Below are 15,406 nucleotides of genomic sequence, written 5' to 3'. Positions count from 1 at the left end.
AGATGTTTTTTGCCAAATACGTATACACTAATCAGCATAGAATTTTTTTTTCAAAACTGATACTCTGCATCTATCAACAGCTCCCCTTTCTTCCTTATCCTAGTCCCTGGCAACCATCATTCTACTTTCTGTTTCTAAGAATTTGACTATTTTAGATACCTCATATAATTGTAATCATACAGTATTTGGCTTTTGATGACTGACTGATTTCACTTCGCATGATCATATTGTAGCATATATCAGAATTTATTTCCTTTTTAAGGCAGGAGAAGATTCCGTTGTATGTATATACCACATTTTCTTTATTCATTTATCTAGGCTGTGTGCTGTGGCTCATGCCTGTGATCCCAGCACTTTGGGAGGCCAAGGTGGGCAGATCACTTGAGGTTAGGAGTTCAAGACCAGCCTGTACAACAAGATGAAACCGTGCCTCTTTTGAAACTACAAAAATTAGCCAGGCGTGGTGGCAGGTGCCTGTAGTCCCAGCTACTCAGGAGGCTGAGGCAGGAGAATCACTTGAACCCAAGAGGTGGAGGATGCAGTGAGCCGAGATCATGCCACTGCACTCCAGCGTGGGTGACAGAGCGAGACTCTGTCTCAAAATAAATAAACAGGCTGGGTGCGGTGGCTCACACCCATCATTCCAGCACTTTGGGAGGCTGAGGAGGGCGGATCACGAGGTCAAGAGATTGAGACCATCCTGGCCAACATGGTGAAACCCTGTCTCTACTAAAAATGCAAAAATTAGCTGGATGTGGTGGCATATGCCTGTAGTCCCAGTTACTTGGGAGGTTGAGGCAGGAGAATCACTTGAACACGAGAGGCAGAGGTTGCAGTGAGCTGAGATCATGCCACTGCACTCCAGCCTGGCGACAGAGTGAGACTCCATCTCAGAAATAAAATAAATAAATAAATAAATAAATTCATCTAGTGATGGATATTTAGGTTGCTTCTACTTCTTGGCTATTGTGAATAACGCTGCAGTGAAGATGAGTGTGCAAATATCTCTTCAAGATCCTGTTTCCAGTTTTTTCAGATCTATACCCAGAAGTAGAGATTGCTGGATCATATGGTAATTCCATTTTTAAGTTTTTGAGGACCCTCCATATTATTTTCCATAGCAGCTCCACTGTTTTACATGCCTACCAGCTGTGTGCAAGGGTGCCAATTTCTCTATTTCCTTGCCAACACTTAACAATTTTTTTTTAGTGAGCATTCCAGTGGGCTTGAAGTTTTATCTTACTGTGGTTGTGATTTTCATTTCCCCAAAGATTAGTGAAGTTGAGCTTCTTTTCATATGCTTCTTGGCCATTTGTGTATCTTCTTTGGAGAAATCTCCTTTGCTTGTTTTTTATCTGCATTATTTTTTGTTGTTAATATAGGATTTCTTTATATATTCTGAATATTATGTTGTTAACATAAGATTTCTTTATATATTCCAAATATTAACCCTTTGTTAGATGCATGGTTCACAAATATTTTCACCCGTTCCATAGATTGCCTTTTTACCCTAAGTTTGATGTAGTTCCACTTGTCTGTTATTGCTTTGTTAACTTTGATTTTGTCGTTATATCTAATAAATCATTGTGAAATCCAGTGTCATGAAGCTTTTCCCTGATGTTTTCTTTTTTTTTTTTTTTTGAGCTCTGTCACCCAGGCTGGAGTGCAGTGGTACAATCTCGGCTCACTGCAACCTCTGCCTCCCAGGTTCAAGCAATTCTCCTGCCTCAGTCTTCTGAGTAGCTGGGATTACAGGCAGATGCCACCACACCCGGCTAATTTTTTGTATTTTAGTAGAGATGGGGTTTCACCGTGTTGCCCAGTCTGGTTTCAAACTCCTGAGCTCAGGTAATCTGCCGGTCTCCGCCTCCAAAGTGCTGGGCTTACAGGCATGAGCCACTGCTCCCGGCCTCCCTCGTGTTTTCTTCTAAGAGTTTTGTACTTTCAGTTTGTAGATTTAGATCTTTAATCCGTTTTGAATTAATTTTTGCATATGTAGGGTAAGGGTCCAAGTTCATTCTTTTGCATGTAGATAACCAGTTTTCCCAGTAGCTTTTTTCTTACTTTATGGATTCATTTTTTTCCTCAACTTTTATTTTAGATTCGAGGGGTACATGTGCAGGTTTGTTTCATAGGTAGTATTGCATGATGCTGAGGTTTGGGGTACAAATGATCCCGTTACCCAGGAACTGAGCATAGTACCCAGTAGCTAGTGTTTCACCCCTTTCTTCCCTTTCTCGCTCCCTGCTCTACTAGTTCACAGTTTCTGTTGTTGCCGTCTTTATGTCCACAAATATCCAGTGTGTAGCTCCTACTTATAAGTGAGAACATGTTGTATTTGGTTTTCTGTTCCTGTGTTAATTTGCCTAGGATAATAGCCTCCAGCTGCATCTTAGTTGCTGCGAAGGACATGATTTCATTCTTTTTTGTGGCTGCATAGTGTTCCATGTATATGTACCACATTTGCTTCATTCAGTCCGCCATTGATGGGCACCTAGGTTGATTCTGTGTCTTTGTTATTGTGAATAGTGCTGCGATGAACATGTGAGTGCATGTGTCTTTTTGGTAGAACAATTTGTTTTCTTTTGAATATATACCGAGGATTGGGATTGCTGGGTTGAATGGTCATTCTAAGTTCTTTGAGAAATCTCCAAATTGTTTTCCATAGTGGCTGAACGAATTTACATTCCCATCAAGTGTATATAAGTATTCCTTTTTCTCTGCAGCCTCACCAGCAACTTTTGTTTCTTGACTTTTTAATAATAGCCATTCTCACTCATATGAGATGGTATCTCATTGTGGTTTTGATTTGCATTTCTCTGAGATTAGTGGATGTGTGGAGCATTTTATTTTGTGTTCGTTGACTCCTTGTATGCCTTTGGCGAAGTGTCTGTTCATGTCCTTTGCTCATTTTTTAAGGGGGTTATTTGGTTTTTGCTTGTTTAATTTTTTAAGTTCTTTTTTTTTTTTTTTTGAGACGGAGTTTCGCTTCATCGCCAGGCTGGAGTGCAGTGGTGCGATCTTGGCTCACTGCAACCTCCACTTCCTGCGTTCAAGCAATTCTCCTGCCTCAGCCTCCTGAGTAGCTGGGACTATAGGCGCGTGCAACCATGCCCAGCTAATGTTTTGTGTTTTTAGTAGAGATGTGGTTTCACTGTGTCAGCCAGGATGGTTTTGATCCCCTGACCTCATGATCCGCCCGCCTCAGCCTCCCAAAGTGCTGGGATTACAGGCATGACATTTTTTAAGTTCTTTGTAGATTCTGGATATTAAACCTTCGTCAGGTGCATAGTTTGTAAATATTTTCTTTCATTCTTTAGGTTGTCTGTTTACTTTGTTGATAGTTTCTTTTGCTGTGCAGAGCTTTTTAGTTTAATTAGGTCCCACTTGTCAATTTTTGTTTTTGTTGCAATGGCTTTTGAGGACTTAGTCATAATTTCTTTCTCAAGTCCAATGTCTAGAGTGGCATTTCCTATATTTTCTTTTAGGATTCTTATAGTTTGAGGTCTTACATTTAAATCTGGAATCCATCTTGAGTTAATTTTTATATATGGTGAAACGTAGGGGGGTCCAGTTTCGTTCTTCTACGTATGGTTGGCCAGTGATCCCAGCACCATTTATTTAATAGGGAGTCCTTTCCCCATTGCTTATTTTTGTCAACTTTGTCGAAGATCAGATGACTGTAGGTGTGTGGCTTTATTTCTGGGTTCTCTATTCTGTTTCATTGGCCTGTGTGTCTGTTTTCGTACCAGTACTATGCTGTTTTGGTTACTGTAGCCTTAAAGTATGGTTTGAAGTCAAGTAAAGTGATACCTCTGGCTTTGTTCTTTTTGCTTAAGATTGCTTTGGCTATTCAGGCTCTTTTTTGGTTCCATGTGAATTTTAGAATAGTTTTTTCTAATTCTGTGAAAAATGATGTTAGTAGTTTGATAGGAATAGCATTGAATCTGTAGGTTGTGTTGGGCTGAATGGTCATTTTAACGATATTGATTCTTCCAATCCGTGAGCATGAAATAAATGGAAAAACATTGTTGCTGTTTGTTGTTGTCGTTGCTGTTTGTTTAGTGATTTTCCTAGACTAATTTTGTTAAATCTGCATTCTTTTTCAGGTGTAGGCACTGGAGTCTGTGCTTGGTTAGCTTAGTTATCAGCTAAGGATTAGATAGAGATTTCTTTAAATGCCTTGAACCAGTAAGCCTTCCAGTCTTTGTCAAAGGGGACTGTGTGTTTGGGTTGCCTTCAAGTGCCCTGGAAATTTACAACTCTGCCTTAGCTTTCACTTCTTGCTTGTTCAGAGCCTCAAGGTCAGCCAGAGATGTTAGAGTAGGGCCTTCTTGGGTCCTTCTTTGGCATGTGCACATTCTTATACATGTGCATAATTTCTAAATTCCCAGAAATATTTTGTTGCTTTTCAAATTCTGCTATTAATGTCTAATTCTTGCTTTTACTTTTAACTTTTTCTGGTCAGCTTCTTGTTTGCCTCACCTAGTATTACTGCCTCAAGCAACTGTGATGTTAAATCATTGCTGTTGATTATTTTTGACAAGCACCCTTAGGATGGGGTTGAATATGGTCAGATTCATGTAAGTCCTTAAAAGGCAGCTTTTCCAGGGAACTTAAGGACGGATTAAATTGTGATAAGTCTTTGAGGATAGGGCATTTGGGGGAGTCTCAAACTTGTTTTGTGACTTACAGTGGCTGTGAAGTTACTGTTTTTTACAACTACCATAGTCGCAAGGCTGCTGTTGACTTAGGGAAAATACCACAAGTTAAAGTGGCTCAAAGCTCAGTATTCTTTCTGAGATTCAGTTATTTGTCTTGAATAAATGTTTCTTGGATTGTTCTAATCCCTTGGTTAAATTTCACAGTTCTAAAAAAGTTGCTTTTGAAATTTTGTAGTGTTGTCAGTGCTTTTATGAAGAAGTATATTTTCGGAGGTCTTATTCAGCCATTGCAGAAGTGCTTCTTCTGTAACATTCTTATACTTTTCCCCTCCTTCCTGAGGAAGGTTAAATTGCGAGGAAAGGTTCCTAAATGATGCAGATTTCTGAACATATAAAGGCATTAATTATAAGAAATAGATATATGTTTTAATAATTTAATTTTATAATAGCAGTGTGAGTACAGCTCATAGTTCATTAATTTGATTATCAAATTCAATATTCTAGTTTTTAAAAATAAATATCCTTGGAAATATATGCTTCCAATAATTTCATTTATAGACAGTAGTATACAAAGCAGAAGTGATCATTTTACTTAATAAAGTCATCAAAGCTAAGTCAATAAATTACATAAATATTTCTTACTGATAAAATAGTTTCATAAGTAAACTGCTGACTTGATTAGATGGAATACTAATTACATTTTCACAAATATGAAATGAGTAAAAATTCTCATTTTCCTTGAAATGTATACTTTAGGTTGAATATACTTTTTATATATTTTTTGCAGGGTATAAATCTTATTATTCTGTGTTCATTGCAAAATTGGTTCAATTGAAGCAAAGGACATTAATATATTGAAGTTTGGTAAATTAAAAATTATATATTAGTTCATTTTCCTGCTGCTAATAAAGGCATACCCGAGACTGGGCAGTTTACAAAAGAAAGAGGTTTATTGAACTTAACAGTTCTGTGTACCTGGGAGGCCTCACAATCATGGTGGAAGGTGAAAGGCATGTCTCACATGACAGCAGACAAGAGAAGAGAGCTTGTGTGGGAAAACTCCCATTTTGAAAACCATCAGGTCTCGTGAGACTTATCCACCATCACAAGAACAGCATGGGAAAGACCTGCCCACATGATTCAGTTACCTCCCACGGGGTCCCTCCCACAACATGTGGCAATTCAAGATAAGATTTAGGTGAGATCACAGCCAAACCATGTCGCGTGTGTGTGTGTGTGTGTGTGTGTGTGTGTGTGTGTGTGTGTGTGTGTGTGTGTGCGTGTGCGTGTAACAAATTTATTATCTTACTGTTCTGGAAGTCAGAAGTCTGAAATAAGGTGTACTGGGCTAAAATCGAAGTGTTGGCAAGTGTGTATTCCTTCTGGTCTTGCCTTTTCCGGCTTCTAGAGGCTACTTGCATTCCTTGGAGCAAGTCCCCTTCCTCTGTCTTCAAACCCAGCAACATAGCATCTTCAGATCTCTTTCTTATTCTTTGTTTTTCCATCATCTTGTCTCCTTCTCTGACTCTGACTCTCCTGCCTTGTTTTGCTCAGTAAGACCCTTGTAATTATATTGGGCCTCTGTGGATAATTTAGGATAATCTCCTTATGGTCACAATCCTTAATTAATCACATATACAAAATCCCTTTTGCAGTATAAGGTAAAGTATTCGTAGGTTCTAACAAATAGGATGTAGATATCTTTGGGCTACCATTATTCTGCTTACCACAATAATAGTAAACCTTTTAAGACAAAAGTTTTCCAAGTAAATTTTTAAAAAGTATAAAACACCTACTGAAAAGTGCTGGCATCGTGTATTTGTGCAACTTGGTTAATTTTCACAAAGTAAAATATATATGTACTCAGCATCTAGAACAAGAAACAGCACCCAATAAGTCCTTTGTGCCCCCTCAAAGGGTTTACTGCTTTCTAGGCTCTTAAAAGTACAGGTTAGTTTGGGCCTTTTTACGATTTTATAAAAATGGGAATCATACTGTGCCTTCTCTTTTGTGTCTGGCTTTTTTCACGCAGAAGGTTTGTGAGATTCATTTATGTTGCTGGGAATAGTAATGATTTGTTCATTATTACTGATGATTTAGTATCTTATTTTAGGAATAGATAACAATTTAATCCCAGCTTATTGTTGGATATTTGGGTTGTTTCAAGTATTTGGCTAATATAAATAGTGCTGCTATGAACATTCTAGTTCATGTTTTTACATGCCCCATGCAGGCGTTTATTTTTAGTGGAATTGCTGGGTTATAGGAGAAGCATATGATCAGCTTTAATAGATATTGATACATAGTTTTCCATTGCAATTGTACCATTATATACTCCCATCAGCAATGTGTTCCATTACTCCACATCCTCATCAACACTTGATATTATAAGTCCTTTCATTTTGGCCATTCTGGTATGGTATAGCTGTATATCTTTGTGATGGTAATTTATATTTCGTCCATGGCTGAGTTTGAACACCTTTCATATATACAGTGTTTCAAACATAGGAATATTGTATACAGAAAACCATGTATAGCAGAGGCATCAGGAACTGGTTTCACAGGAGACAATTTTTCCATGGAGTAGGGATGGTTTTGAGTTTAAAACTGTTGTACCTCAGATCACCAGGCATTAGCTTTTCATAAGGAGTGCACAACCTATGAGAAACAGTTCACCATAGGGTCCACACTCCTGTGAGAATCTAATGCCATCGCTGATCCTACAGGAGGTGGAGCTCAGGTGGTAATGCTCGCTCACCTGCTGCTCACTACCTGCTTTGCTGCTCACTTCCTAACAGGCTACGGCCAGTACTGGATCTTTGGGACATAGGGAGAGAAGAACTTATTGAGGCAGGGTTTATAGAGAGCCTCAACTTACAATATTGTCATTGCTAAATTAGAAGTGGATACAGGCATATCTAAAATATTGTACTTCTTTAAGAAAGGTTTTTATTGTAGTAAAATATATATAAAGTTTGACATTTAAACTATTGTTTTGAGAGTACATTTCGTTGACATTAAGTATGTTCATGTTGTATAACCATTACCACAATTAAAATTTTTCTGAGAGGTGAGTTATGCACTTAAATCATTTCAGCATCCCACAGTTTTCTTAAACATTACCAGAGAAGAAAATTTGCTTACGTATTTATTGTACAATTATAAACTCACATAGATAAAACATAAAAATTAAGCTTTGAATAGTTTGAACAAGCTACCTAGGGGAGAATCATTCTTCCCTAGTTGTTAGAAGTTTATAACTTCAAATAACTTTTTATCCGAAGTTAAGTTAATGCTAATCTTCAAAGTACCGAATCATATTAATTCAACAATTACTTCTTATCTATTTCTATCTGTATTGTACCATTCTGAATCATAGTATGGGTAAGCCATGAGTAACTAAAATGCATGGTTTTTGTAACCTTTACCTTAATCATTTTATGAAATAGTAGGAATGTTTTTCAGAGCCATCTGTTTAAATGTTCAGTATGATTATCTGCACTTTTCTTTTCATCTTCAGATTATGACTGTACCCAATGACCCTTACACTTTTCTCTCTTGTGGTGAAGATGGAACTGTTAGGTGGTTTGATACACGCATCAAAACTAGCTGCACAAAAGAAGATTGTAAAGATGTAAGAATTAAATTTGTATACAAATGATGCAGAAAAAATTAAGGTTATAATTAAAATTGGACAGTAAGTTATGTGGATGGTAAAATTATGGGTGAATTTTTAAATTTTTGTTTTGCTAAAATATTTAATAAGCATATATTTTATAATCAGAAATTGAAAAATGTAAAATGTTAATATTGAAGTTGAGGAACTTATATTTTAATTGTACATTTAAAATATATTTATGAAAATTCAAATAATTGTTCAGTATATACTCTCTAATATTATAAAAACCCGAAGAATTTATATCAAATTTATCAAATTTATATCATGAGTAAATTTATATCATTTACTCATGGAAACAACTTTGACTTATCAAATAGCAGTTATAAAAGCTCGTGGTAGTTTATTGTCTTTTTTTCTCCTGTCTTTTAAACCAATAATTACATATTATCTTTTTTAAAAAGAAATAATAAGATACCATGTTATCAACATGTTTGTTCAAATTTAGCCCACTTTCCTAAGGATAATATCTCTACTATCAGTTTTTTATGCTTTAATACAATTAAATTAAATTAATTAATTTATTTTTTTGAGACAAGGTCTCACTCTGTCATCTCAGGCTGGAGTGCAGTGGTGCAATCCTAGCTCACTGCAGCCTCAATCTTCTGGGCCCAAGTAATCTTCCTGCCTTAGCCTCCCGAGTAGCTGAGACTACGGGTTTGTGCCACTATGCTCAACTAATTTTTTTTTTATTTGTAGTAGATAGGAGGTCTTGCCATATTGCCCAGGCTGGTGGTGTCAAACTGCTAGGCTCAAGTGATCCTCCTGACTTGGCGTCCCAAAGTGCTGGGATTACAGGCATGAGCCACCGTGTTTGGCTTTTAATACTATTTTAAACTTACAAAAGGCCTGAGAAATCATTCAGTCGTTTGACCCCAGACAAGTAATTCCAAGTGATTTTTCCTGACATACGTTATTTAGAGCACAGTAGTTTTTCCTTGGATGATTTTGAAGTAGTAAATGAAATAAGAAAGTACTATTCAAAATATATTTTTACTGAAAGTTACAAAAAAAAAGGTATTACTATTAATCAGGTTCAGTGCTTGCTAACTAAACCAGTTACCAACTGGTTAACATGCTTTAGGGGAAAAAGATTATTTTATATATTTGAAACAGAAATAAAACAAAAAGTAGAAATTGAAAACCCTTTAGGCTGGATGCAGTGGCTCATGCCTCTAATCCCAGCACTTTGGGAGGCCGAGGCAGGTGGATCACAAGGTCAGGAGTTCGAGACCAGCTTGGTCAACATAGTGAAACCCTGTCTCTACTAAAAATACAAAAAATTAGCCGGGCGTGGTGGCAGGTGCCTGTAATCCCAGCTACTCGGGAGGCTGAGGAAGGAGAATTGCTTGATCCTGGGAGGCAGAGGTTGCAGTGAGCTGAGATCACACCACTGCACTCCAGCTCGGGTGACAGTGCGAGACTCCATCTCAAACAAAACAAAACAAAACAAAAACCTTTAAACATACAGTTTAATCAGTTTTTTTGTTATGTATTTGTATATACACAGATATGCAAATAGGGAAGCATTGAACTAAACTCAGAAATAAGCTTAAATATCAGGTTATTGGGGTGTTTGATATACCTGTTCCTTAGAGTAAGTGGTGGGTACTAAATTTTGTTATTGCAAACTCTCTTAAACTATTTTAATGTTTCAGTGTAGTAAGATTTAGTTGTGCTTTTCTAAACAAAACCCCCAGGAAAATAAGAAAACAAGTCTGATAAGACGTGAAAGTACTCTTTCCTTAGTAAAACTTTTCCTTTATGTATAAAAGTGAAATGAAGCAGAGAGTATAAAGAAAAACTGGTAACTAGAGTAATCCTTAACTACTAAAAACTTAGAATTATGAAAGGCATTTGGTTAATGAATTCTATGTAATGAGAGTAATGTTCTAAGATTAGTAATTGAGTAAAGTATAAGGTTAAATTGACTTAAAAACATTACTGAGGGGCCAGGCGCGGTGGCTCACGCCTGTAATCCCAGCACTTTGGGAGGCTGAGGCAGGCAGATCACCTGAGGTCAGGAGTTCGAGATCAGCCTGACCAACGTGGAGAAATCCCATCTCTACTAAAAATACAAAATAGCCAGGCGTGGTGGCACATGCCTGTAATCTCAGCTACTTGGGAGGCTGAGGCTGGAGAATCTCTTGAACCCAGGAGGCGGAGGTTGCACTGCACTCCAACCTGGTGACAGAGCAAAACTTTATCTCAAAAAAAAAAAAAAAATTACTGAGAAGAATGAGGAGTGAGAGTCATTAGACAAAGCAGTGTGGAATCAACAGAGTACCTTCAGGATATATGTTTGGGGTACTAGCTCTCACATTTTCTAATTCTTCTACAGAGATAAGCAATAACATTATAGTAAGACCTGTCTTTTGCAGGGTTTGTATTTATATGTGTACTTTATTTTTGAGCTGGTTAAGGAGAAAGGTTTTATAAGTAGAAAGTATAAAATATAGAAGTCAGTTAATTTTTTGTTATATTTTAATAGCAATGATTACAATTAAAATATTATGAATAAGCCTAGGCAACATAGTGAGACCCTATTTGTACAAAAATTTTTTTTTTAAATTAGCCTGGTATGGTGGTGTGCACCTGTAGTCCTAGCCACTTGAGAGGCGGAGACAGGAGGATCACTTGACCTCAAGAGTTTGAGTTTACAATGAGCTGTGATCACACCACTGTAAGCCTGGGCAACAGAGCAAGACATGTCTCAAAAGGAAAAAAAAATATGAATACTATATAAATAATCAATAGTTATAGACAGTATAAGAGATTTGTCATAGGTAGATTATAACTCCATCTTTGCTGTCAAGTGGACCAATAATAGCAGGCATTTCTAATGGTACTAATGACTTAGTGATACATTATATAGGTAATTTTGAATTTTTTACATTTCTAAAGATGTTCATTATTCATGAGTATGGGAATATTTAACAGGCATTTTTGAGAAATAATTCAAATTGTATTATAACGTTGTGTGAAATGTAGCTAGTTTAGAGTTTTAATTGTGGTCACATAAATATGAGTTTCTTGGATTATTACTATCTTTTTGTAGCTGGTGCTGTTCTAGTATAATTACTCAGTATTTTCAGTCTTATATTTGAAAGTAATTTTTATTTTTTCCCTTTTAGAATGTATTTAATTGCTCAAATACTGATCATTTTAAAAATCCATATTTTAATTAAGTTTAGTATTTTCATATTTTTTCTTTCTTTGATTGGTTTATAAGGAAAGTGCAATATTGTGGTAGAAATCAATCAATTTTGGAGTTGTATGGCCGACTATAAAGAAAAGAGTATCTTCCTTAGAAATATTGATTGAGTATATTTATTTTGATTTCACATAGGCTGAATGTATTAGAAATAATTTCTAGTAGAAATCTGAAAAAAAGTTAAAAGAAAGCCATATTGTTTTTCCGCTCATTGCCATTCTTGACTGAATTAGGAGTTCTGAGAATAGTTATTCTAATTACTAATGAGAAAATATTTTAAATATAATTTCACCTCTGCTGTATAACTGTATGTAATTGGTATTATGTTATGTTTTGTAGGATATTTTAATTAACTGTCGACGTGCTGCCACATCTGTTGCTATTTGCCCACCAATACCATATTACCTTGCTGTTGGTTGTTCTGACAGCTCAGTACGAATATATGATCGGCGAATGCTGGGCACAAGAGCTACAGGTAAGAAGATAATATTAGAGAAAACAGGACTGTCAGTTCAAAGAGTAAATCTCTATGACATTTTCAGTTTTAAAATTTGTTTATTATAAAATTTCAGAAAATAGTATTTGTTTAATATGGATTATTATAAAAAATAACATTTCACCAAGTGTTTATGACCCTTTGGGATGATACTTTTGCAGTTTAAAAAGTTGTAACATTTGATGTATTAGTTTGGCAGGACTGCCATAACAAATGACCACAAACTGGGTATCTGAAAGCAACAGAAATTTATTCTCTTAAATTTCTGGAGGCTCAGTGTCTGAAGTCAGGATGTCTTATGATTGGTTTCTACTGGAAGCTCTGTTCCATGCCTTCTCCCCTAGCTTGTGGTGGTTGCTGCCAATCCTTGGCATCCCCTTGGTATAGATGAATCACTCTAATCTCTGCCACTCTCTTTACATGCCGTTTTCCCCATGTGTGTCCGCGTTTACATTTTCCTCTTAGGGCACTAGTCATACTGGATTTGGGCCCACCCCTAATCCAGTTAGGGTGAGGTGGGCCCTGGATTAGGTGGGCCCTAATCCAGTATGACCTCACTGTAACTAACTACATCTGTGAAGGTCACATTCTGAGGTTCTGTGTAGACATGAATTTTGGGGACACTCCTCTATTTTTCAATCAAGAAAACAATGGTAAATGTGGTAGTAAGAAAATTTAGAACAGTGACTTGGGTATGTATTAATGTGTAGCATGTATTTATTCCTGCTTACCTTAAAGTGCTGTTAATAATGCTGAATACTGAATTTGAATCTAATATAAACTAGTGCTCTTTCACTTCACTCACTATAGGATCAAAGTACTTCCAAAATAACCAATTAGAAGTCAACTTCCATTCACATTTTTTCAGTAAAGGAAGGCCAGGATTACACGCACGCACGCACACACGCCAGGATTACACACACACACACACACCGAATGCACATTCGTATATTCACATATTATATATACACACACACACACACACACACCGAATGCACATTCATATATTCACATATTTTATATTGTTAAAAATAAAGGTGGATTTGGGCAGAAACCAACAATGTCAGTAAAGATGGACATAGATTATTGAGATGAGAATACCAGATGAGATCTTTCTTTTCGGAACTGTGATAGCTTTTATTTATATTGCTACATTAAGTCACATATCTAATAATAATTGAGGAGTCCAGCCTATTTGGATATGTACATTTAGGGGAAACAGTAGTAATATAATATGAAATAATAGGCTTAATTATTGTTTCTCAACAGGTGGACACAATTGACATTTTGAGCATGATAAGACTTCATTGTGCAAGGTTATACAGCTTTGTGGGATTCTTAGAATTTAGCATTCCTGGGCCCCCAGGGCACAAAGTGCCAGTTGTACACCTATCTATCATATTGCATTGAAGACTACCAGAGTTAATTAAAATTGGAATAGTATTCTTAACTCTGTACTATATAACAGGCAAATTTCATGGCAATCAGAAATTTTTTTAAAAAGTAAAAGTTGTATCATCCCAAGGATATTGCATACATTGCATACTAATGTGTGTAGTATGCTGATGAGTATTAGCTTTTTGTAAAAATTTATTATCTTAATTTGGGGGGAACTTTTGGAAGATGACTTCGTGATTATATTTATAAATCATTTTCCTTGATTAACTCATTTCAACAAAGCATATGTAATCTGGAATTCTAGACAATCATGAATTTTTTTTGTAGAGGTGTTACCTTTATACCATATTCTTTTTTGTTTTGTTACAAAATCTGACTGCAGAGAAAGAACCTCTACTAGAAATAAACGCGACGGCTTTTATTTATATTGCTACATTAAGTCACATATGTAATAATTCAGATTAAGAGTTTTAAAAAATGTTTTTCTTTAAAACATTATTAATTTTAAATAACTTCTTGTTTCTTTTTTAGGGAATTATGCAGGTCGAGGGACTACTGGAATGGTTGCCCGTTTTATTCCTTCCCATCTTAATAATAAGTCCTGCAGAGTGACATCTCTGTGTTACAGTGAAGATGGTCAAGAGATTCTCGTTAGTTACTCTTCAGATTATATATATCTTTTTGACCCAAAAGATGATACAGCACGAGAACTTAAAACTCCTTCTGCGGAAGAGAGAAGAGAAGAGGTAGGTTTACTCAAAACCATGTCCTTTGGCCGGGCGCGGTGGCTCACGCCTGTAATCCCAGCGCTTTGGGAGGCCGAGGTGGGTGAATCACCTGCTGTTGGGAGTTTGCAACCAGCCTGACCAACATGGAGAAACCCCGTTTTACTAAAAAATACAAAATTAGCTGGGCGTGGTGGCACATGCCTGTAATCCCAGCTACTCAGGAGACTGAGGCAGGAGAATTGCTTGAACCCGGGAGGCGGAGGTTGTGTTGAGCTGAGATCACGCCATCGCACTCCAGCCTGGGCAACAAAAGCGAAACTCCGTCTCAGAAAAAACAACAACAACAACACAAAAACACAATGTCCTTTATTCAATTCAGAAAACAATTCAGTGACTCTTGGGGCCTAAAGGCCAAAAAGAAAAAAAATAAAAATTAATTTTCAAGGCACTTACATTTCAGAAAACAAAAGACATGAGACATACTTGAAAGAATAGAAGCTAATAAATTACTATCAGTTATTACTGATTATAATTAGCAATTAGTTACTAATTACTAATTATAGTTAGTAATTAGTTACTAATAATTTCTAATTATAATTAGTAATGACGAAAATAGTATTTTTGTAATTTGTGTTATAATTAATAGTAACAAATAATTACTAGCGTCTATTCTTAATAAGGTATTAGTAATAATAAATCACTAATTTATTATTGGTATTCTAAATACTGTTTCTAAAGCCTTATCCCTAACAGTGAATTATTAGGGATAAGGCTTTAGAAAAAAATATTTTAAATTATTTTTAAGGAGAATATACTTGATAGCAAAATGTTTATCTTAACTTTGTAGATGTACAGCAGCAGCAAGAAAGATCAACAGTGCTAACACTTGCAGAAAAGGCGATTAAAATAATAGAAAATATGATGATAAATTTCCAAGAGACTTAATGTGTATGTCCATGGATCAATAGTAGTTTTACCTATTACCATTTATTCTTCATATATGGACAGCAATCTCTTTCTCTCCCAATTGTGCCTCTTTCACAGTTACATACTAGTGATTTATAACATTAACCCTAGGTATATTTTACAAAATAAATACAAGTGGGAAAAAGATAAGTTAAAGTAGTTGTATATATTGAAAAGTAGGTGAATGAATTACTTTCACAAGACTACTAGAAGATAATGAATTTATTATTTATAAAAGGGGAAAAGTAGAAATAAGGTATCTTT

General features: G+C 36.0%; 1 protein-coding gene across 13 annotated transcripts in view; it reads left to right on the top strand.

Annotated features, from left to right (window-relative positions):
* The window catches only part of DCAF6 (DDB1 and CUL4 associated factor 6), a 138,017-nt gene that overhangs the window by 42,678 nt on the left and 79,933 nt on the right, over positions 1-15,406 (top strand). For all 13 annotated transcript variants that reach the window (NM_001135405.1, XM_024256686.3, XM_024256779.3 and 10 more), the window contains 3 exon segments: positions 8,185-8,298; positions 11,894-12,029; positions 13,980-14,194. In NM_001135405.1, the coding sequence (NP_001128877.1) occupies positions 8,188-8,298; positions 11,894-12,029; positions 13,980-14,194 (462 nt within the window). In that variant the 5' untranslated portion in view covers positions 8,185-8,187.

Source organism: Pongo abelii, chromosome 1, assembly GCF_028885655.2.
Source record: "Pongo abelii isolate AG06213 chromosome 1, NHGRI_mPonAbe1-v2.0_pri, whole genome shotgun sequence".
Taxonomy (NCBI): Eukaryota; Metazoa; Chordata; class Mammalia; order Primates; family Hominidae; genus Pongo; species Pongo abelii.
The sequence above is the reverse complement of the archived record's forward strand: the minus strand, read 5'-3'. Positions and strand labels throughout refer to the sequence as shown.